Source organism: Elgaria multicarinata, chromosome 2 (genome assembly GCF_023053635.1).
Source record: "Elgaria multicarinata webbii isolate HBS135686 ecotype San Diego chromosome 2, rElgMul1.1.pri, whole genome shotgun sequence".
Lineage (NCBI taxonomy): Eukaryota > Metazoa > Chordata > Lepidosauria > Squamata > Anguidae > Elgaria > Elgaria multicarinata.
The window spans coordinates 123,500,029-123,525,598 of record NC_086172.1 but is presented as its reverse complement, the minus strand read 5'-3'; the positions used below and the strand labels follow the sequence as shown (position 1 = coordinate 123,525,598).

The following is a 25,570-nucleotide window of genomic DNA, read 5'->3' as shown; positions in this document are numbered from 1 at the left end:
GAGAGCAAAAGAACAACCCCACTCTTGGAGTTTGGTCCAGTTTCCAATTTAAGAAACAAAGATTATTATAGGTGTATGGCAAAAGGAGAAAGAAAGTAGTTACTAAAGGAAACAAGATAAGAAGCTCACTAATCTATGATCAATTCTTTACAATAAATTACCACATTTAGGAGTCACACACAACATCAGAGGTTAGTTAGGAGAGGCAGCAAAGGTTTTATGTGCCTGTCTAATGGAAGCTCTGATTTCACATTTATTCAACTTGGATGAAGGAGGAACAGGGTAACTGTCCAATTAATTATTCAATCAGGTGGGAAGCACATAAGGAAAAGATACTAATTCCAACCTTGATGAAGATGGAGAAAGAAATAATGGAGGCAGCCAATGTGTGACTTCAATTATTGTTACACTGACAAGATAAATGTGCATTCTTGTCATGACAAAGAGACAAACATTAATGACTGTGCTTCAATAGAGTCATAGAGCTAACAAGGGGGAGACAACCTTTCATTTAGTATGTGATATACTGGATAGTCTCAGACTAGGACTACCAGAATTCAAATCTTTGATTGGCCATGAAGCTCAGTGAGGGATACTGGACTAATTGCTAACTTACCTTACAAAGTTATTGTGATAATAAATGGGAGAGGGGGCATCATGTACATAGCCCTAAACCTTTTGGAGGAAGGGCAAAATAAAAATAAAGTAATAGTAGTAACAATAATGCTGAGTGATACTCAGTATTAGGTTTGAGAAGCAATAGTTATTAAGCTGCTTGGTGACAGGGACTGCAACACTATAACTGTGTTGATGATACGGCGAGTAAAGAAAGAATTTGAGAAGACGGAGGGAAAGTCAACAAACATTTTCTAGCACAACCAGGATCTTTAAAAATGGCAAAGGAGTGAAAGAAGTACCGAAGGGAGATTTAATTTCCCATGATTTTTCTACCTAGCACAACAACACTACTGCTTATAGCTCTTACAACATAATACTAAACTTATTTAAATTTATAGAACATTTTTCCATCTAAAAAAGCTGAAAGCGTTTTAAAATGGAAAATCAAAACATTAAAAACACACATTCAATTTCATTTTAAAACTAGCAGTTTACAAAGGCATCATTGTAATGTGCCTGGCTGGTCTAGCTGGGGTGGGAGTTTCATAATCAAGATGTAATCACCAGAAAAACAAAACATGCTACTGGTGGCAGACAGCCTCATGGTAGCACATCACCTCTACTACTAATAGGGAAGTGCGAGGAACAGAATATATGGGGAAAGATACTCCCTAAAAGTACACAGGGACAAGGTGAGCTTTAAAAAGATCAGAACAAGGACTTCTAATTTAGCCCAGAAACAACCTGGCAATCAGCAAAGCTTAGAAGGATCTATGTTGCATGCTTTTAGCAGTTAACATATTTAACAATATTCCCAGGAAATATTACATAAAAGCAAAAACAAATTACAAATACCAAACATCAGATCGTAAGAGACACAAGAATGATAAGGCAGATGATCTCAAAAAACAGATAAAAACATTCAGCACAGCTAATATTATGTCTGACAGGTCTGGGAAAATATGAGGTATTTAACAAAAGTCATATTGCCTCATTCTGAATTTTCCAGACTTTGTCAATGGCACCCCACATAAAACCCATTACAGTAGTCAAGTCAGAGGGTAACTGTAGCATATAAAGTCCACATTCATAGTCTCTAAGAAAGATGGTATTCCAACTAAATAATACACTCGGTGCCACAGCTGCCACCTGGATGTGCAAAAAACAGCAGAATTGGTCCAGAAGGACTTGCAAATTATGAATTTGCTCCTTAAGGGGAAGTGTTACCCCACCAAGATCCAGGTACTGGCTGCTGACTTTGCAAGTCAACTTATTAATTTTAATTGTCTTTACTATTTTTTTCTGGGGAATGCTGGGAGTTGTAAGACTTTTTTCTATCTAAACATGAATAGGATTGTGCTCTTAGCCGATTAACAGCACGAGTATCAGTCTATTAGATTTGCAAAGAAAGCAGAAAGTAAACTTTGTTTTAGACAATGCACCTGTTATTTGTGTTAGCACTTGTATTTTTAAAAATGTTGACTTAAAAATAAACATGTTGCCTAATTAATCAGGGACACCTCAGTCAACCAAAGGTGTTTTTGTAGATTAATCACCTAATTTTGCAACCCTAATCCTCAAGTCCATCAGCTGGCATGGGTTACGATGCCACAGAGGTACCCCTGCACTGGTGGAGAGTTCTACCATGGGGGAGGGGTGATTTACACCAGTTATACTGGCCCCATTTATGCCTGCAGAAATCTCCATAGATGTAAGGCTACCACAGTAGCTAGTGAAAAGCCCCTAGAAATGGTGTTCTTGGGGCAGATTTGGATTCACTGGATCCCCCATTACCCATTAAAGACCCAGGATTTCGTCTTCAACCTATACCAGCTTCAGGGTGGTGTATGCATTTCCCTCCCATTGGAATCAACGTAGGGGAGGGGGAGAATTCACTATCTGGAGAGAAAAATCCCCCACATGCTTCTCAACCTGAGCACTTATGTTCAACCAGGGCAACCAAAGAAGTCACAGCCCAGAGTCAAACCAGGACATAAAAATTTAACAGTTTCAGAGGCCCAAATGGGTAGTCTTTGTGTTGACTTATTCTTGCTGCCATAACAGACAAAAAAAAAAATCAGACTCTTTCAAAACTAAAGTGGTCCAGTGAAGACAGAAAATTAGAGTCCTTTGTAGCTACTAGGAGGTGGCTACTAGGAGGAGGGCTTTCTCCGCTGTGGCACCCTGGCTGTGGAATGAGCTCCCCAGAGAGGTCCGCCTGGTGCCTACTTAAGACCTTTTTATTCTCTCTCAGTATTTTAACACTTAATTTTAACTTAAATTTAAAATTTACTGTTTTAACTCTGTATTTTAATCTTATATCAATTTTTGCTGCGTGGTTTTTTTATTATTATTATTATTTTTTATTTATTTAAGGATTTTTATGCCGCCATTCACCCAAAAAAGGCTCTCACGGCGGCTTACAAAAGTATTTCTTGACAGTCCCTGCCCACAGGCTTACAATCTAAAAGACATGACACAAAAGGAAAGGGGATTGGGAGGGAGGAGGAGGAGGGGGGAAAGGAAAGCAAATTCAGGCACTACAATCTTAGTTGTAAAGTTCAGCAGCTACAGGTGACAGCAGGAGGGAGGGGTCTCTCAGCTGGAGCTGGACCCAGGCACGGTGGAGAGGTGCCTGGCTGCTGCTTCCTCCCTCACTGGTGGCCTCTGCAGAGACAGTTGGTAGCAGGAGGGAGGGGGCTCTCAGCTGGAGCTGGACCCAGGCACGGTGGAGAGGCGCCCGGCCGCTGCTTCCTCCCTCACTGGTGGCCTCTCTTTTTTATCTCTTTTTTACCTCTCAGTTTTATCCTGGTTGTGCTTTTTATACTGTATTTTGTATTTGTGTTTTTAACCTGTTGGTTGTTTTATTATGGTTTTAATTTTTGTAAACCACCCAGAGTGCTTCAGCTATTGGGTGGTATAAAAATGTAATAAATAAATAAATAAACAAATAAATAAATAAATCTAAAATGTGGAGAGAGAAAAAACTCCAGAGGCACAGTTGTGTTTAGGAAGAAGACAGGAAGAGTTATATTTTGGTTCAAATTGAAGTGTGTCACAACCTTAGAAAGGAAAATCCAATCTGGCTTAGAGATGTGGAGGAATGGGGAAAAATGCAAAAAATCAGGGGAAAAAGTCAAGTGCGTAGCAAGGCTTGTTGTAGCTTTTTCAGAAATAGACTTGCAAAGGTTCAGCAATATTTTAGTCCATTTCTGTCAAGGGTTACCCAATACAGTCAGTTTGTGTAACAATCCTAGAGCTACCTTTAGGTAGTATCCAATGCTACCACTATATTTACTTATACATTTGACGTAACAGTAGTGTACACAACCTGTAATGCTGCACCAATAGCATAAATTGGCAAGTCAGGTTTCCCCAGAAAACCCATTGTACCAGCATACACAATTGGTGTAGTACTATGCTAGTGTTATGGTAATTGCATAAGTGGATACTGCCCATTGGTTTCAGTTCAATAATAATGATCTTCAACTGTAATCCTCAGAATCCATTGCTGCTTCAACAGCCCTCACAGACCTGCTCTCAAATTGGACTGTCTTTTCTATGTTCCTTTTCCCACTCTCTCTTCCTCCTTTTCTCCCTCTAAAAGGGCAATACTTTCCCTGGTCAAAGTCAAATCACATCATGGCAGCTGGGAAATGTACTCCCTTCTAGACTCCACAGTCTATTACAATATCTTCCACTTATGCCTCTATGCTGATGATGCCATTGTGATTTCTCAGGCTCGTTTGGCCTTAAAAAGACTACTGAGTGGCTTTGCTAAATACTATAAAAATAATATTTTAACAACTAATGACTCAAAAACTAAAGTACTGGTATTTTCTATGAGGAATGTAAGATTCCCTTGGTCTATGGGGAAAAACAGAATTGACCAAGTTGATTCATACAAATACCTGGGCATATTGTTCCATAAAGTTCTAAGTTGGAGAGTGCATTGAAAATATGTCAAGGCCAAAGCCGAACAAAATGTGGGTGTGCTAACCCATTTCTTCTTCATGAAGGGTGGGAAATTTCTGCTAGCAGCCACCTGGGTCTTTAAAGCCAAAACTGTGACTCAAGGTTCTTTTTGGGGCTCAAATCTGGTTCCCTCACTCTAAGAGCTCTCTTGAAGGAATTCAATGCCTTTTCCTCAGGTAAATATTTGGAGTTCCCAGGTGTGTTTCTGGAGCTGCCCTTAATCTGGAGGCTGGGCTAAACTCGCTAAAATGCTTAGCGGGATATACTCTATACACTTTTGGCTCCGTTGCTGCCTTGTGCTTACTCCCAGTTCTTTGGTCTCCAAGGTATTGTCAGAGTCCTTTGAATCTCCTTGGACAAAAGCAGTGGTGCAAAAAGTCACCTCAGTAGGGCTTTTCCCCTCCCACTTGCTATCCATGGACATAGAAAGTGCCAAATCGACTGTTAGACAGAGATTACTGGACATAGACCATTAGGAGTTCCAAGGAGACCGTGTTCCCCTCAGTCATTGGGTCTACCAGGCCATTCCTGCAAAGATAGAATGCCATATTTGGGATGGCTAATTATCCCTTAATATAGGAAGGCATTCTCCTTGGCAAGGTTCAATGTTCTCCCCTCCAAGCTATTAGAGGGCAGATTCAAGAAAATCCCAATGAATAATAGATGCTGCCTCTGTAATAATGTCGTGGTGGAGTCCATCTTGCATGTTCTATTCTATTGCAGTTATTATCTAGAGGCTAGGAAAGACCTAATATGTCCTATTATACAGTGTTTCCCTGGTAGCTCTCCTGAGTCTCTTATGATTATTTTATTCCAGGGTGCCAATAAGCCTATTACTGAGCAAGTGGTCAAATTCTGAATCTGTCTATTTTCATCAGACCACACATGGATGTTTGATGATTTCTTAATTTTATTTATTTTCAATGTGTCCATGTGGTTGAAGAAACATCTTCAGCCACTAGAGGTAGACTTGCTTAACCAGAACATTGCTATGCAGTCCATACAGTTTGAAATCAGGGTAGATTTGTAGGTCAAGAGTCAGAGTTATACGCCTGCCCCATTCGCTGTGAGGCAGCACCACCCTCATGGAAATGGAATGGACACACTACTCCCTTAGGGACTATTATTATTTTTTTATTCAGGCTCCAACTACCACTACAACTGATCCAAATTATTTTAATATGATTTTAGTCAGCATAATTTTTCCTACAATGCATACTATGTTATGTTTACATTGGACTGTACACACAAACTGGGAAGCCTGTATGAAATACACAACATTGATTAAATCAGGCAGAGAGTATGCACATTCAGGAGACATTCACTTGATCATAGCACTTGGCAGGTGCTACTCAATTATCTCTGTCAAGTTCCGTAGCACACTTGTTACCATAGAAACAGACAGCAGCAGCAAAAGCGCCAGACTAAGAATAAAGACACAAGGTCTTGAAATTCTTAGCAAGTTTGACAACATGGAATTTCTCTTAAAACATCAGTTCCTGAAATAGTTAAAAGTTCCATCTTCTTCCAAGAAAATATTGTTTCTATGGCTGTTAGTTGCAGAAAATCTTGAACATTTATTATGGCCGGGTCCAAAGGGTTGTGCGTGGACTTCTATACGTACAATGTGGATATTTACGTTGTCCCCTTCTCACTGCAGCCTCTCACACCCATGAAAAGCTGCTCCTGAAGGTTGCGGTGGACCCTCTTGAGTGGAATTCAATGAGGTACAAAGGGCTGCAGTTGGCAAGGAAAATGAGCAAATCTCCGACATGCATGGTGTTCTTTTGAATTTCAGCCTAATACCAAAATTTGGGATTGACAACAAATTCACTCTTATTTTGGGGGGATAAGGTGAACAAATAGCCATTTATAATGATAGAAGCACAAAAGAATGAAAGAGAACTGAGAAAAGTGCAGAAAAGGGCAACTTAAATGATTAAGGGGCTGGAGCATCTCCCTTATAAGGGAAGGTTACATCAACTGGGATTGTTTAGCTTAGAAAAAAGGAGCCTAAGGGGAGACATGATAGAGCTGTGCAAAATTATGCATGGTATGGAGAAGGTCGATAGGGAGACATTTTTATCCCTCTCAAAATACTAGAATCCAGGGTCATTTCATGAAGCTGATTGGTGGGAGATCCAGGACAAATAAAAGGAAGTACTTCTTCACACAGCGCATAGTTAAATTATAGAACTCACTACTACAAGATGTAGTGATGGCCACCAATTTGGATGGCTTTAGAAGGGGGTTGGATAAATTCCTGAAGGCGAAGGCTATCAATGGCTACTAGCCCTGATGGTGGTGTGCTATCTCCAGTATCCGAGGCAGTAAGCCTGTGTGCACCAGTTGCTGGGGAACATGGGTGGGAGGGTGCTGTTGCACCATGTCCTGCCTTGTTGGTCTCTGGCTGATGGCTGGTTGGCCACTGTGTGAACAGAGTGTTGGACTAGATGGACCCTTGGTCTGATCCAGCAGGGCACTTCTTATGTTCTTAGAAGTGAGATTTATTTATTAAACATGTATCCCATCTTTCTGCAAAAAGGTGTCCAAGGTGGCTTCCTTAAGATTAACTTCCTCTGCTTCTAATCCCCTTTTAAATCAATCCAAGTTGGCGGCCATCATTACATGTTGTGATAGTGAATTCCATAGTTTAACTGTGCACTGTGTGAAGAAGCACTTCTTTTTACCTACCCTGAATCTCCAACAATTCAGCTTCATAGAACGACTTTGGACTCTGGTATTATATGAGGGGGGGGAAAACATCTCCCTAACCACTTTCTCCACTAATTTTATACATCTCTATCATGCACCCTCAGAAGAACATAAAAAGCGCCATGCTAGATCAGACCAAGGGCCCATCTATTCCAGCACTCTTCACACAGTGGCCAACCAGCTGTCGACCAGGGACCCACAAGCAGGACGGGGTGCAACAGCACCCTCCCACCCATGTTCCCCAGCAAATGGTATATATAGGCTTACTGCTTCTGATACTGCCTCCCCTTCATACACACGGTGTTCTACGCTAAAAAAGCTAAAACATTACAATCTTTCTGCATGGGGGAATTTCACCAGCGCCTTCATTATTTTGGTCGCCCTTTTCTGCACAATTCTTTTTTAGGTGCAGTGACCAGAACTGTATTCAAAGTGTGGTCACACGACAGACTTGTATAAAGGCATGATATTAGCAGTTTTAGTTTGATTCCTTTTCTAATTATTCCCAATTATGCCCTTTTCAGCAGTGCATATTTTCATCAATTTACCCACTACAACGTCAAGATCTCTTTCTTGGCTTGTCACTGCCAGCTCAAATCCCATCAGCATACACATGAAGTTGGGATTTTTTGCTCTAACATACAGCATTTTACTCCATTTGACATTTTAATGTCAATTCCCCTGTTTAGGGAGATCATTTTGGAGATCTATGCAATCCCTTGTTTTAACCACCCTAAATTATCTGGTATTGTTAGCAAACATGGCTGCGTCACTGCACATCCCAAAGTCCAGATCACTTATGAACTAGTTAAAAAGGAAAGGTTCCAATACAGATCCTTGTGAGACTATAGTTTTTATATTCCTCTATTGTGAGAAATGACCATTTACTCCTAAATTTTGCTTTCTCTTATTTAAACGCTTACCAATCCATAAAAGGATGCTTCCTGTTATTCCATAAGAGCTAAATTTGCTTAAAAGTTTTTGGAAAGGGTTTTTGTCAAAAGCCTTTTGGAAGTCCAAGTAAATAATGCATATCGGATGACTCCTGTTCACAGGTTTATTGACAGTCTCAAAGAACTTTAGAAAGAGTTCATTTAAAGAGATAGGGCGTACCTTTGTATAAGCAATGTTGATTGTTTTTCAGCAGGACTGGTCCTTATATAAAGCTTGATAATTTTATCTATAATAATTGCCTTCCATCAATTTAAGCCAACTGCCCTGTAATTACCCAGATTACAATGGATCTCTTTTTTCAGAACTGGTATTACAATGGTCACTCCTCAGTTCTCTGATACAGGGGTGAACCTAAGGATACGTCAATTTTGTTAGAAGATCAGCAATTTCACATTTGAGTTCTTTAAAAACTCTAAGATGGATATCATCTAGGCCTGGTGGTTTATTAACTTTCAATTTACCAATGAAGACAAGAACTTCATCTTTTGTCAACACTATTTCCTCAGTTTGTCAGATCTCTTCCTGAAAACATTCGTACAGGCACAGGTATCTGTCTTATATCTTCTGCAATAAAGACAAATGAAAATACTTCACTCATTCTCTCCACCATCTTTAGTACCCCAACAGTCCAACTGCCTTCTAGCTGGTACCCTGCTTCTGATATATTTAAACAAATATATATTGTTAGCCTTTATGCTGTTAGTGATATGCTCCTCAAGTGCTTTTTTGCATCTCTTAATATCTGCTTGCATTCAAGAAAAAGGGACCAACAAATGAATGAAAAGAACAAAAACATTTTTATTATGCTGTTCATTAATTATGCAGATTGCTCCAGATACTGCAATAGCTGTTAAAGGAGGCACTTCTTAAATTCTGCATTTAAAGCATCATTTTTGCATCTAAGTATGCATTACAAAATGATGCCCTTTAATAATGTAGAAGCAAAATATATTGAAATACAAAATATGTATTAAAATATATGATGAAGTACAAAAGTAAGTACTGTCGTAGAAAAATACACGGAAGTACTGAAAGCATCAATAATGAATACTATACCTTGATTTCTTCTATTTCATCTGGTACTATCTTGTATGCAGACACAGTTCCCCCCAGCCTGAAATTTGGAGAAGAAAATATTCTCATAATTCAGTAACACATAGGATGGAATACATACATTGATGTTTACAATATAAACTCCTCAATGTGATTAAGTTCTAGGAACTAACTATGCTTGGTTAGCCAAGAAACTACATCTTATGTATAACTGAAGCAGTTCATATTGACGTCCTGAGTAAAAGAACTGAAGCTGGTACATTATCCAACACAATGGACATTTTACCAAATGAGCCTTAAAGAAGCTCTTGTAACGGAGTTTGAAATGTTAAATGTCTATTTGCCAAAATGCTTATTTGTACATTACAAATCTCTCTCCTCCACTTGTTTTCCTTGGTGCTCAAGAGAGGCTGTGTGTGAAGTGTTGTCCCAATCCTTCAAAGTCCCAAGGTTTTATAGCTACCTCCCCATTTTGAGTGCAGTCAGGATTTTTTGCTCCTTGGTGAGCAGTCATGCAAGGTTTTGATGTTGGATCAGGTGCCTCCTGACTGCAAACTTCCAGGACTTTACAGCTGAAACAGCACCACTGCTCAGGTGGGAGGACTGCAGCAGGATAGGGGGTGGGCTGTGAGTTAAATTGCACACAACAGCTCATTAGCCCATTTGTTTGGTGGTGGGGGGATTGTGGACTATTTTAAAAAATAAGCTACTGTGCAGAATGCCTTAAGATTGGATTTTGTTGTCTAATAGTAATGAATGATCAAAACTTTAAATGAAGAACTTCCCCATTGTCACCTTTCTTAAACCTTGTTCAGAAAAAGATCTAATCTAGTCTTTAGTCAAGTTTTAAATTTTGTTTAGTTGTTTTGGGATTGAAGTCATATTCCAGTATTTGCATAATTTTATCAGACTTGGAGTACTTTAAGCCATTATATACAATGTTGTATTTACTGCAATAACTGAGGTATTGATTCATTTTTTAAATTTTAATAAATGAGTCACCTGAATTCAGTGAAGCAGTCTAAAAATAACTGCATCCGGCCTAGCTGTTGCCATTTACAAGAGTGCTCAGATGCCACTTTAATTAACATGAATCTTTTCTCAGACAGCTCGTGTTATTTAAAGGATGCTGGAGCACCTACTCCGTTTTTCCATCGTGTGATCTATATGATTTCTTGAAAGCATGTTCTAGTTTATATTGAAAAAACACTATGCTCTTTTATGAGTTAGTTCAGCTTACCAGAACCTGATACCACCCAAGGGTTTTTTTGGCTACAACTCCTAGCGTTCCTGATTATTGGCTGAACTGGTCGGCGTTGATGGACGTGTGGGCAGCAGGCTGAGGAAAGTTGAGTTAGAGTGTTAACTCAAAACACAGAGGGTGCAGATGGGAGGTGGGAAAGAGTTACAGCATTTTAACTCTTATTATACTAACATATGTGAAACAAAGCATGTTTCACATTAGACAAATTTTAGAGGAGTGGCTACTTTCCAACAATATTATATGTACAGGTGAAAGTGTATTAACGGTTATTTGTAATGGAACCAAACTGCTGACCAAGCAAGCTAGAAGAATCAATGCCCTATTTATGATAATATATTCCTGTGGGCAGTAAACTAGATATATGAATGTAGGTTTGAATTCAAACAAATATACTCCATTGGATAATAAGAGTAGCTCTGCCTGAAGTTGGGTCAATTCTTTTGTCAATTAGGTAAATGTGATCAAGTGATGACCACGCATATCTGAACTGGCAGGGACTATCTTGTTGTGAGTCCTGCAATATATGGTCCCTGTTCTTCTGTCTGGTTTGTTTCTCCCTGGCCTGGTAGAGCAGGGCCCTAACACACTTCAAGCTGAAAGGGCTGTTTTTGCTGACCATCAGATTTTTGCAGTTGTTAAGAGGTTGTTGCTAGGCTCAATATTTAGCATTGGATAAGATGTATTATTTTTGCTGCTTTGGTTTTATGTTTGTGTATTTCTATTGTTAGGCCATAGTATGAATTATTAGTGTTTCAGTATATATTGATATCTGTATGATTATTTAAATATAATTGTTAGTGAATTATCTTTAAATGTTATGTTTCATTATGTAGAGTTGACTGACGTTGTGAGTGAGATATGTTCAGCATGGTATACAATCAAAAAGCAGCATACAAATAAACTAATGATGATAAAACTACTGCAAGTGTCTCAAGAACCTTGCTTATTATGCTAATGAGAACCAAAGAGAAACTTCATTGTTGTTAGTAAAGAAAAGACATTTTAGTCGACAGAATTGAACTAAGAACACTATGGTCCAGATGAGACAATATGTTCTGTGATGTTGTCCCTATAGATTTGGGGTAGATGGGTAAGGTTGCACCTTCTACTTCACCCACCTCCGACGACACCCAACAACCACATATGGAAAAAATGTTTGAGTACGATGGACATAGGCCTAAACCACATGAACCCACCTACTAGAGTCATCCATGCTACCTGGATCAATGACCAAAAAGACACACATTTAAATGTTGCAACCATCCATGGGCATCCAAGGCTGTGATCATATATGGATTTCACATAAGATTTAGCTGGCCATTTCCAAAACTTCAATTACAAATTGTGAATCTTGCTCAACTTTCATCTGATCTCGTGTGAACCTGCCCCCGCAACTTAGGATAGACAGCAATAAGTCTTTCTAACCTTAACGTTTAAGTTAAATTACTACATGGCTAGGAATCTAGTAACATTTAACTAGTTTAGACTGGTGGGATTTTAAGGAAGATTCAATTTAGGGCTTAATAATAACAATAAACCATGTAGTAGTAATAGTAGTAGTAGTAATAATAATAATAATACATTATTCTTAAAGTTTAGTATTCTTGCATAAATTGTTATTATCTTTACATTCCCATTTTACTGCCTTATCCCTTAATTTTCTATTGTTTCTATGTTTACATTTTCATTCCCCTCCCCCTTGGCCAAATATTACATGCATTTAATATTAAAAAAAATGTAAGTGGAGCCATAATTAACAAACAGAACATGAGGGAATAACACCCTCTTGCTCATGTTCCCAAGCAACTGGTATTCAGATGCATACTGCCTCCAATACTGGAGGGAATATATAGCCATCAAGATTAGTAGTTATTGATAGCCGAAGTGAGCAATCCTATAACCCCTAGACAGTGACTTGGGGGTGGGGGATAGGATTGTTTGGTTTACTGGCTCTGAAATCAGAGACAGGGCTCCAACCTTGGAGGCCAGTAAATTGCACTCCCCCCCCCCTCCACCTCATAGGACAAAGAGAACCGCACCAGCTACCTCTCCATGCCTAAACACCTGAAGGCAGAGATGGGGAAAAAGGGGGCGGTTGCAGGAGCAGCGAGGGGAGGAGACTGGGGAATCTGCCTCATGTAGCTTCCTATGCTCATTCCAGCCTCTTTCCTCCTGCTCCGAAATGCCACAGTAAGACAGCCAAAATTGCCAGCCCAGCAAAAATACATGACAGCCAGAGCAGGGAGGCAAGGATCACCTCCATGCTCCAGCTGTCTTGCATTAGGATTCCTGGCAGCCTCCGACTATCAACACAGGATTGCACCCTTATCGTCCATGACTTTGTCTAATCCCTTCTTATAAGTCATTCAAATTGGTGGCCAACCTTCATTTTGTGATAGATAATTCCATAATTTAACTATGTGCTGGGTGAACAAGTACTGATTTTTATCTGTCCTGAATCTCTCTCCACTCAGACTCATTGGATGATCCCAGCTTTTAGGATTAGGATCTCCAACATGGTAGCTATGAACACCAATGTGCCAAAACTCTGGTCAGAAGAATCACTCACTAGTAGCATCTTTCTTTTTTCTGGATTCAGCTTCAGTTTATTTGCCTTCATCCAGTCTATTATCGCAGCAAGGCACTGATTTAGCACATCCACAGCCTCACCTGATGAAGGTGAAAAGGAGAAGTAGAGCTTTGCCTCATCAGCACACTGATGGCAATGCACTCCAAAACTCCCAATGACTCTACTCGACAGTTTCATGTAGATGGTAAAAACCATGGGGGCCAAAACTGACTCCTGCAGAACCCCATGCTGGAGAATCCATGAGGCCAAGTATTACCTCCCGAACACTACCTTCTGGAGTCCGTCATCCAAGTAAGAGTAGAACCTCTGAAATGCAGTAACCTCCACTCCCAGCTTAGATAGTCGCTCCAAAAGGATACCGATGGTAACAAAAACCACAGAGAGATCAAGGAGAAGCAACATTCATGCTTCCCTGGACTCTCTCCCAACATGTGGGCTCTCCCACACTAGAGGCATTCAAGAGGCAGCTGGACAAGCATCTGTCAGGTATGCTTTAGGGTGGATTCCTGCATTGAGCAGGGGGTTGGACTCGATGGCCTTGTAGGCCCCTTCCAACTCTGCTATTCTATGATTCTATAGGTTATCAAACAGGGCGACCAAGGCCGTTTCCACGGTAAAACCCAGCCTCTAGTCAGACTGATATGTCTCCCGATAATTTGTGTAAGAAGCACCACTGTTGTGCTTTCCAGGGTTGCTGCAAGGGGTGGAGGAAAACCATCTCCATTAGGATTTCCTCTCCTGAGGTCATAGCAGTGTCTACAGCCTTGAAAGGGAAACCACATCCTAGGGACCACAGGATTGCTTCCTAACTGAGCTTTTATTATTGTTCTTGGCCCAAGCTTTCTTGAGTGATGTGATCCTCCTGAGTTTCCCTTTTAACTTCCTTTTTACCAATCCCTTCATTATTATTTTTAGAAGTTTCCATTTTTGTAATCCATTGTACTTTTCCATTTTAGGAGGGGGGAAATGACTAATTTAGATTACTTTAATATCAGTTTTAAATGCCTGTGGTCATTCTAGCCTTAGAATGCAACACGATCTGCCGACATATGAAATAATTTTTGAAGATGTCCATTCAAAACTACCACAATGGAAACAAATAATAAGAAGAGCATAAGAACTGCCCTGCCACGAGGCTGGGAAGACTTCAGGGCTGGTGAGAGAAGAGAACTGGGGGAGAGGACTGCTCTATCATCCACAGCAGCCTGCTGCTTGTGCCACCTCCCAGTTCCATTGATTGCAGAGTGGAGCCAACTGCCAAGGTTCTCTCCAGCCAATTGGCAAAAGAGTGCTGTCTCCAAGCCTGTTGAGACCTTGAGGTTTGAAGAGCATAAGAACTGCCCTGCCACGAGGCGGCAGGCTGCCCCAGTCAGGGCATCCTCGAAGGGAGCAACACCAAAGGGGGTGCGCCCCTTCGGGATGCCATGAGGGTGAGGGTGATTCTCTGTTTCTCTCTTTTCCCTGGGCTGTCAACTCGCTGTTTCTTTTAACCATTACCTCGGTTGTGTGAGAAGAGTTTCTCTGAGTGAGAGCAGGGATCTCATGGGAAATGATATAATTACTTCTTGTGTCCTCCCCACCCAGAGTGAGAGGCAGAGGTTGGAGGCTTCACCTATTATAGCTGCTTCATCTGCCCAGAGTGAGAGGCTGTGGTACTTGAAGCAGGAGGCTCTCCTGTGTGAGAGCCAGGGGGAGGAGTGTGGCCACACATCAGGTAGTAGTAGAATTAGCAGTTACTAAGGGAGGGAGATTGTGTGTGGATGGGAAAGCACTTTATAGCTTAATTGGTAGTAGCCTGATGTCCATCTGTGACCAGTGGCTGGCTACCACAAGTGAAAAATGTGACTGTGTTGTTTGTATCGCTGAGTTTGAATAGTGAGTGCATAGGTGGTGTAGGTACAGATGTTTTTGGGAGGCCGTGATGCAGGGACACATGGAGGGGGAGCCACTATTCCAGTGATTTGCGGCAGAAGGAGATATGGCAGGAGGAAGGGGTTGCAACATCAATGTAGAACGGGTTTCAGGTGTCTTCACACTGTTCCCCTTCTACCCTCCTCCTCTAGCTCTCATGAACCTGGTAGCTCATCCACTGAGCCCTCCTTCCTTGTGGTGCTACTCTTTAATGCCAGGTCAGTCCGCAATAAGACCTCTCTTATTCATGATTTAATCCTGGATGAGAGGGCTGACCTGGCGTGCAGTGGGTGAGCTGGGTGAGGCTGATCTGACTCAGTTCTGCCCATCTGGGTACTCAGTGTAGCACCAACATAGATTGGAGGGACGGGGTGGGGGAGTCACCGTGATTCATAGATCTTCCATCTCTATCACCAGGAAACCACTCCATCTTGGAGCAGGCCTTGAGGGTTTGCACCTGGTGTTGGGCCAGAGAGACAGATTAGGGATGCTGCTGGTATACCGCCCACCCTGCTGCCCGGCATCCTCCCTGACTGAGCTGGCAGAGGCAGTCTCGAGTGTGGTGTTGGAGGAACCTAGGACGGTGGTTCTGGGTGACTTCAACTTTCATGCTGAGGCTGTCTCTGGAGCTCCAGCTCGAGACTTTATGGCCTCCATGACAACCATGGGGCTGTCTCAGTTTGTCATTGCCCCAACACATGAAGCAGGGCATACCCTTGGGTTTTTGCTCCAAGCTGTGAGATGGATAGTCTGAAGATTGTGGGGTGTGTGTGTGTGTTTCCAAGTAACCCCATTGTCATGGTCGGACCATTTCCTGGTGAGATTTGAACTCACGGTGTTACTACCTCCTGCAAGGTTGAGGGACCCATTCAGATGGTCCACCCCAGGAGACTGATGGAATCCAATGGATTTCTGAATGCTGTTGGCAATTTTCCAGTGGAGAGCTGGTGATCCAGCCGAGGTCCTAGCCTCACTGTGGAACAGTGAGATGCGGAGGGCCATCGACTTGATCGCACCTGAATGCCCTCTTCAGTCCTGTAGAGCCCGCTCTGCTCCTTGGTATACTAAGGAGTTGCGGTCAATGAAACAGGCTTGATGTCGGCTAGAGCCCAAATGGCGCAAGACTCAAAGCGAAGATGACCGAACACGCTGTAGAGCACATAATCGTGCCTATTGCGTGGGAGTGCGGGCAGCAAAGAAGGCTTATTTTGCTGCCTCCATTGCGTCCTTGAGTAGCCATCCAGCAGAGCTCTTCCGGGTGGTCCAGGGGCTGCTAACATCATTCCCAGCAAATGGGGCCCTGGCTCCATCAAGGACCCGCTGTGACCTTTTTGCATCACACTTTGAGGACAAGATCGCTTTCCTCCGCAGCGAGCTTGACGTTGTTTTTAGTGCAGCTCCAGTTGAGGTGTCCGATGCCACCATCTGCCCAATTTTGTGGGATCAGTTCCAGTTATTGTGGCCTGATGATGTGGACAAGGTGCTAGCAGCAGTGCGACCGACCACTTGCCCTCTCGATCCTTGTCCCTCCTGGCTTATAAAAGCAAGCCGAGGGGGTCTGACTGGGTGGGTCCAGGGGGTGATAAATGCGTCTCTCTGGGAAGGGGTGGTCCCTGCTGTCCTTAAGTAGGCAGTAGTGTGACCACTCCTGAAGAAGCCCACCCTCGACCTGATGGTATTAGGCAACTACCACCCAGTTGCTAACACTCCTTTTTTAGGGAAGGTACTTGAGAGGGTTGTGGCGGAGCACCTGCAGGCACTCTTGGAGGATACTGATTATCTAGATCCATTCCAGTCTGGGTTCCGATCTGGTTACGGGACTGAATCAGCCTTGGTCGCCCTGATGGATGACCTTTATCGAGAGAGGGACAGGGGGAATGCAACCCTGTTAATCCTGCTCAATCTCTCAGAGGCTTTTGATACCATCGACCATGGTATCCTCCTGGATACCATGGCACTTTGTTACAGTGGTTCCGGTCCTACCTACGGGGTCGTTTTCAGGGAGTAGCATTGGGTGACCAGTCCTCGGCCTCTTGGCAATTGAGCTATGGAGTGCCGCAGGGCACCATCTTGTCCCCAATATTATTTAACATCTATATGAAGCCGTTGGGACCGGTCATTAGGGGATTTGGAGCTAAATGCCATCAATACGCTGATGACACGCAGCTCTATCTCCCTCTGACAACTGAATCAGGTGAGGCTGTGCAGGTCCTGGACCAGTGCCTAGACTCAGTAATGGGCTGGATGAGAGCCAATAAACTGAGACTGAATCCTGGCAAGACGGAAGCCCTGTGGGTGAGTGGTTCCCGAGTCTGGGAGACAGGCTCATTGCCTGTTCTGTATGGGGTTGCACTGCCTCTGAAAGAACAGGTTCATAGTTTGGGGATTCTCTTAGACCCATTTCTGTTGTTGGAGGCTCAACTAGCTGCCACGGCTCCGAATGCCTTTTACCATCTTTGGTTGGTTCACCAACTACGACCTCTCCTGGACAGGGATAGCTTGGCCACGGTGGTACAGGCATTGGTAACCTCAAGATAGGATTACTGCAATGCGCTGTATGTGGGGCTGCCCTTGAAGCTGCTTCAGAAGTTGGAGCTAGTGCAGAATGCTGCAGCTCAGCTGTTGTCTGGAGCTGCCCCTTTCCAGCATTTAACTCCTCTGTTGAGGGAACTGCACTGGCTGCCTATTCGCTACTGGGCCAGGTTTAAGGTTCTTGTACTTGTGTACAAAGCCTTAAACAACTTGGGACCAGGATACCTGAGAGAGCGCCTTCTCCCTTATCAACCTGCCCGGTCACTGAGGTCATCCGAGGGCCTGCTCCTCGTGGTTCCACATAGATCCATCCTCCGATTGGAATCCACCAGTGGAAGTGCCTTCAGCTGTGGAATTCCCTGCCTCTAGAGATCAGGCAGGTGCCAACCTTGTACTCCTTTCGGCACCTCCTGAAAACATATTTATTCTAAGAAGCCTTTCTTTAATATTCAGCCTTGGATTTCTGTTTTTGCTTCTTTTAAATTTTGTTTTAACTGTTTTATTCTGTTTCTATTTTCATTTTATCTTGTACACCGCTCTGAAATTTTTCAATGGGGAGCAGTATATAAATATTCTAAATGAAATAAATAAATAAAGCAAAATAAATATTTTAGAAGGGAAAATAGTACTTCACTGTTTCTAGTGCCACAGCTTCATCACATTAGAGGAGAAGGAATCTGCTCTATCTGAACTGTCTGAAAATACTACAAAGCAGAACTGAGAATATCTGAGACACTACAAAAGATAATTGTGTGTTTCTAATTCTTAAGAGTTTCTAAACAATATCATCGTTTAAACGACTTCCAAATTCAGACAGAATCTTAAAATTGTTCTGCCATACAGAAGGGGAAAAGACAATTTGCTTGCATGTTTACAACATGGAGGAGCAATTTTAGTCTGCTCCATCCAATTGGTAATTTAACTATGGAAGTCATACATTAAATCAGACAGACAGGAATGTCAGCTGGGCTTAAGGAAAAATGTGTTCAATGACTTTGAAAGTTCCCATTGGGGCATCAGATGCTTGACCAACCAGCTCATTAAGCAACATGATCAAGATTTGAAGCTTCACAAGAGAATATTCAGAACTTAAAAAAAATCCTCATAAAACATTCAAAATATCATTGTTTAGACAAAGAAAAATGCTTTTAAAAAGCCATTTTGAGATATAGTTGGTAGGTTGATGACTCCCTAAAGTACAGCTATTTATTACAATGGGGACTAAACAATAAATTCTTTTTCTTGCATCAAACTGAAGATAGCATTTTTTCATATAGACATAGATATTTTCAAAGTAAGTGTTCCTTTGGGAAAGGCACAGGGAATATGTAGCAGTACAGCAATCAATGAATTATCACAGAGTTATTTCTCCCATCTCTTAACAAACCCCACTCTACTTGGCAAGCAATATTTTTCTTTGAGAGTGCTTGTCTTCCCTTAAGCATATCAATTATTCCCCAAGAAATGGATTTTTCCATCAAAGGGATCTGTGGTCCAACAGTGGTGCAGGTCATGACCTTTCACAATAGAAACCCTTTTCCACATCATTATTCCAGCCAAGCAGATTGGGTCAGCAGCTTTACTCAACTACTTTAACAATGAAAGAAACTTTAGCAAACGCCTATGTAAAATACAACAAAAAGAACCCCTAATTATGCTACACCCAGTAAAGTATATATATTGCTGTTAATTTGTTGGATCCCTAGTTCTCTTCTGCAAACAGAAGAATTCCTTCTGTCCAGCAAAGTGAGGTATGAGGTGTGTGTCTTGTCCTCCCTCCATGATTAGCGATGCCTCCATGATAAGAGAACTAAGTAGTGGGTGATTAAACAAAAAACCCACAGTCCTCCTCTAGTACCATGTACAGATTTTCTATCTTAGGTGACAAAGGGGACATTAATCAGGGTTTATTTCACAATTATTTAACAATGTGGAAAAGTGCTGGCAATATAAGGATCCTTAGCAGTGTATCCAGATCTGATTGTACTGGCTGGAAAATTAGATCAGCAATCAGAGCCAACAGTGGCATAATGTCCTGACCCAAGGATTTGGCCATCCTAAGCACTTATTTGGCATAGGGTCAGACATAGTTAGTCAGTGACAGTGGGGTTTGATCCCCAATGACCTCATCCAGGGAAAACGTAGACGTGATCATGGATGACAAAGAAGATAAATCAGAACAATAGTCATTGCGATCCTATGTTTGGTCTGTCATGTCTATTAATGCTTATTCACAGATTGCCCACGTTATCTCTAGTTCAGCCTTAAGCTTCTGTGCCTAGAATATTTATTTTATTTAATTAAGGGAACAATCCTATGGTCCCTGAGAAGGTTCCAGGGACCACAGGATTTTTCAGATTCCCTCTCCTGAAGGGATAGACCCTGTTACAATTTCACGAAGGGGACTTCACGATCCAATCCCAAGTGCTGCAGAAAGAACTGTGTTGTCTGCTTTCCAAGTTCACAAAGGCAGCCTCAGCTGATCTTATAGAGGTCAAAAACAGGGCGCTCAGGTGGGCAGGGAGGCAAGGGGAAAGGAGAGGCCAGGATACACAAAATCCTATGGTTTCTCCAGTCCTGGTCACCCCTGGCAGTACAAGTAATCTAGATAGTCTCAGAAGTCCGTCTAGAGCTAAATGTTAAAAAAAGGATGAAGAGATGAAAATTGCCTTCGTTGCTCCTCCCATCCAACTAGCAGCAGCCAAGCAGAGTACTCAGAAGCCCCCAAAGGCTTCCGTCTAAAGGGCCGCAACTCCAAGATCAGAGGCTTCCATCTAGTGGGCCGCCTGTTAAGGGAAACCTTCCCAAGGCAGCTTTTAAAATTAAAACCATAAATTACAATAAAGCAATGATAAAATAGTAAGAATAAAATAGCAAAACATTAACAATTAAAACCAGCTAGCGCCATCTGTACAATGGCACCCAATAAACTAGCTCAATTATATGTCAAGGTGACAAAGTAAGTCATGAGGACCTGCTTGAAGACCTGCAACAATGGGGGAGTGGGAGACATAAACTGAAACAGATTTCCACAAGTGGATTCCCACTACCAAGAATTGTACATGTTTTAATTTTGTAAACTGCCTTGAGTCCCAGTACTGGGAAAAAGGCGGGATATAAATAAATATAATCATAAATAAAAATAATACCAAGAAGGCCCTACAGGGCCTCCAACACTGCTCTCAGAGTACATGCAGGTAGGTATTGGTGAAGGCAGTCCTTCAAGTAACCTGGACCCAAACCATGTAAGGTTTTAAAGACCAATGTCAGCAGTTTAAATTAGCCCCAGAAATGTACTGACAACAACTGCAGCTAGTAGAATATAGGTCTTACATTATTAGACTGCCTCTGACCTACCAGTGCTCAAGTACTAGCCACAGAGTACTAACACAGGTTAACTATGAAATAAGGACTACATTTATTTACCAGTCTTAATTTTACTAGTTTCATATTTATGGTCTATATACTTTTATGCAAGGATATTTAACCAGTGCACAAATAGTGACTTTTGACACAATGGCGAAGAGTAAAGACAATGTGCTATAATAAACCTACAAAGTATCACTATCACACACACACACACATCAAAAAACTCTCTTAAAATCCACTATTTTTACATACAGTAACTACGAACAGGTTTTAATGCAAATCACCATAATGGCAGTAGGGTGCATTTTTACCTCTTTTTCTTCAGAGCACTTTCTTGGAGCAGCAATCAAAGCCTCAAGCTGGGCTCCTTCCAAGCTCTATCACCTGACTTGAAATGCTTATTCATGCATATTACTATCCTGGATAAATGTCAAGGTATGTTTCATAGCTGTTATGCTCCTTATTTTAAGCTGCCAAATGTGTGTACACTTCCAAGCTCACAATAGTACTTCAAAGCTGATGAAAATAGTTACTGGAGAATGCCTCTGCCCTCTGCAAATCAGCCACAATTATATGACCTTCCAAAGAATTCCAGGTTTTTCAAACCTAGCTTCCCATTTTTTATTTTTAAGAACTAGGCTTAATTAAAAAAAAAAAGAATGAAAAATATTATACAGCCCTATATTGTTCAGCAACTAAATATCAACCCAATCACAGAATACTAGAGTTTGAAGTGGCCTATAAGGCCATCGAGTCCATCCGCCTGCTGAATGCAGGAATCCACCTTAAAGCATACCTGACAGATGGCTGTCCAGCTGCCTCTTGAATGTCTCTAGTGTGGGGGAGCCCACGACCTCCCTGGGTAATTGGTTCCATTGTCGTACTGCTCTTGCAGTCAGGAAGTTTTTCCTGAACTCCAGCTGGAATCTGGTTTCCTGTTACTTGAGCCCATTATTTCGTGTCGTGAACTCTGGGATGATCGAGAAGAGATCCTGACTCTCCTCTGTGTGACAACCTTTCAAGTCTTGGAAAAGTGCTATTATGTCTCCACTCAATCTTCTCTTCTCCAGGCCAAACGTGTCCAGGTCTTTCAGTCTCTCCTCATAGGGCTTTGTTGCCAGACCCCTGATCATCCTTGCTGCCCTCCTCTGAACCCCCTCCAGCTTGTCTGCATCCTTTTTGAAGTGTGGTACCTAGGACTGTACACAATACTCAAGATGAGGTCTAACCAGTGCCAAATAGAGGGGAACTAGTACCTCACATGATTTGGAATCTATACTTCTATTAATGCATTCCAAAATAGCATTCACTTTTTTTTGCAGCCACATCACACTGTTGGCTCATGCTCAGCTTGTGATCTATAACAATTCCAAGATCCTTCTTGTTTGTAGTATTGCTGAGCCAAGTATCCCCCATCTTGTAACTCTATATTTGGTTTCTTCTTCCTAGATGTAGAACTTGGCATTTATCCCTACTAAATTTCATTCTGTTGTTTTCAGCCCAGTGCTCTAGCCTATCAAGATCACTTTGAAGTTGGTTTCTGTCTTCCAGGGTATTAGCAATCCCACCCAATTTTGTGTCATCTGCAAATTTGATAAGCATTCACTGCACCTTCTCATCCAAGTCATTAATAAAAATGTTGAAGAGCACTGGGCCCAGGACTGAACCCCACAGTACCCCGTTTATTACCTCCCCCCAGTTTGAGAAGTTATGATTCTGTAGCCAATTGTGGATCTACCTAATAGCTGTTCCATCTAGCCCACTTTTAGCTAGTTTGCTGATCAGAACATCATGTGGTACTTTGTCAAAAGCTTTGCTGAAGTCAAGATATGTTATGTCCACAGCATTTCCACAGTCCACAAGGGAAGATATCTGATCAAAAAATGAGATCAGGTTAGTCTGGCAGGATTTCTCTTGACAAATCCATGTTGGCTTCACTGCATTGTTTTCAAGGTGCTTACAGATTGACTTCTTTATAATCTGGTCCAAAAATTTCCCAGGGATGGATGTCAGACTAACTGGTCTATAGTTCCCAGGTTCCTCCTTTTTGCCCTTTTTGAAGATAGGGGCAACATTAGTCCTCCTCTGGTCATCCGGCACTTCACCCATCTTCCATGATTTCACAAAGCTAATAGGCAGTGGTTATGAGAGTTCTTCTGCCAGCTCCTTTATTACTCTAGGATGCAGTTCATTGGGCCCTGGAGATTTGAACTCGTTCAAAGAAATTAGGTTTTCCTTGACCATTTGTTTATCAAACTCAAACTGCCCCTTCAGCTTGTACTTCACTTTTGCCAGGGGGGGGTCATAGACCCGCTTTTGGGAGAAGACTGAGCCAAAGTAGGAATTGAGCACTTTGCCTTTTTCTTTGTCCTCTGTTAACAATTTGCCATCTTCATTAAGCAGCTGAACCACCATTTCTTTCCTCTGTCTTTTACTATGCACATATCCGAAGAAAGCTTTTTTGTTGCTTTTGGCATTCCTTGCTAGCCTCAGCTCATTCTCAGCTTTAGCCTTCCTGATGCCATTCCTGCACTTGTGTTACCTGTCTGTACTCTTCTTTTGTAGCCTGGCCTTCCTCCCACTTCCTATATGTGTCCTTTTTTGTTTTCACGTCATCTCTAAGCTTTTTGTGGCACCACATTGGTTTCTTCTGTTGTCTTCTGTCTTTTTCCTTGTTGGAATTGTTTGTAATTGTGCCTTTAAACTTTCCTTTTTTAAATACTCATCATGCAGTCCTTTTCTCATTAGGTTCACTTGCCATGGGACCTTACTTATCATAGTTCTGAGTTAATTAAAATCAGCTTTCCTAAAATCCAGAGTACTCCGCTCAGCCTCTATCCGAGAAACCTCTTTCAAAGTACTGCACAGATAGTACTGCACACCAACACAACTGGAGCATATTACTTCAACGTGCAGCCCCCTTTGTTGGAAAGGCTGCGGAGTAAAAGGCACGTATTTCCATTTATGGTGGACTTGTCCACATATACAGGGATTCTGGATGTTAGTACATAGAAAAATAATGGTTATTACTAGAGAAATGATTGTATACGATCCAGAATTATTTTTACTGTCAATATACAAAGGATCTAATGTAAGTCTGAAATGTAAAGATTATCATTTTTGTTAATTGCCGCTTGCCAGGCAATTACACAGCAGTGGAAAAAACTGGAAAATTTGAACTTACCTGCATGTTACCGAACTATATGGTCTGTGGCAATATCAGAAAAAATAACGCAGGATTCGCTTCTGATCCAAGGAAAAACAGAACTACTAGCATTTTATGCTATATGGTGGAGATTTATTCAACATACGTCAGAACCAGATTTACAACAATATATGCCCACTTCCACTCTGAGCATTTGAACATTATAACAACAAATGAAGATCACACAACACATTAATTAGTTTATTAGTTTACTTGTTTATTTCTTTTTCCTTTCCTTTCTTTCCCCCCTTTCTTTTGTCTTGCTTTTTCTCCTAAAATTGTATTAACCAAATGCAACAGCTGATTAAACCCCAATTGTTAGGGGACTGTTCTATTTTCTGCTATATCTAAAAAAAAAAAAAATCTAACATATGACCTGGTCTTTCCAAATCTCTCTCTAAAACTACTGAAGATTCCCTTTGGATTTGCAGCATGAAATTTCACAGTTTAACTAGAAGCTGGTGTGCAGGTGTCCTAATAATAATAATAATAATAATAATAATAATAATAATAATAATAATAAAATAATAATAATAATAATAATAATAATAATAATAATAATTTATTTCTTACCCGCCTCTCCCTTTGGATCAAGGCGGGGAACAACATTAGTACAGGAATCAACACATCTTCAAAATTCTTGATTTTACATTGATCTGGATAGGCCTGCCGGAAAAGGCTAGTCTTTAAAGCTGCCTTAAAATCACACAGAGAGTTAATTTTACGAATCTCCTCCGGCAGGCCATTCCACAATCTGAGGGCGACAGAAGAAAAGGTCCCCTGGGAAACTGATGTCAGCCTAGTTTTAGCTGACTGAAGTAAGTTCACCCCAGAGGACCAGGTAACCTGGACCCAAACCATTTAGGGCTTTAAAGGTAATGACCAACACTTTGTACTTTGCCCGGAAACTAATTGGCAGCCACTGAAGTGATTTTAATGTTGGGGTAATATGCTCACCCCTAGATGTACTGGTGACCAACCTGGCTGCCATATTTTGAACTAGTTGAAGTTTCTGAACTAGGTACAATGGTAGCCCTATGTAGAGCGCATTGCAGAAGTCAAGCCTTGAGGTTACCAGCATGTGCACTACTGTCTTTAGGTCTTCCAACTCTAGGAAGGGGTGCATCTGGCATATCAGCCGAAGCTGATAGTAGGCACTCCTGGCTGTCGCATCTATCTGGGCTGTCATTTGGAGCGACGGATCCAGGAGCACCCCCAAACTGCAAACACAGTCTTTCAGGGGGAGTGTAGCCCCATCCAGAACTGGCTGACCCACCTCCAAACCTAGGTCAGAGCCCTTGACAGCAAGTACCTCTGTTTTGTCTGGATTCAGCTTCAGTTTGTTTTTCCTCATCCAGCCTATTACCGCCTCCAAGCATTCATT

General features: G+C 41.7%; 1 protein-coding gene across 12 annotated transcripts in view; it reads right to left on the bottom strand.

Annotated features, from left to right (window-relative positions):
* Nucleotides 1–25,570, bottom strand: part of GPHN (gephyrin) — a 310,420-nt gene that overhangs the window by 220,754 nt on the left and 64,096 nt on the right. For all 12 annotated transcript variants that reach the window (XM_063117550.1, XM_063117551.1, XM_063117554.1 and 9 more), the window contains exon 3: nucleotides 9,319–9,376. In XM_063117550.1, the coding sequence (XP_062973620.1) occupies nucleotides 9,319–9,376 (58 nt within the window). The remainder of the gene's footprint in view (nucleotides 1–9,318; nucleotides 9,377–25,570) is intronic.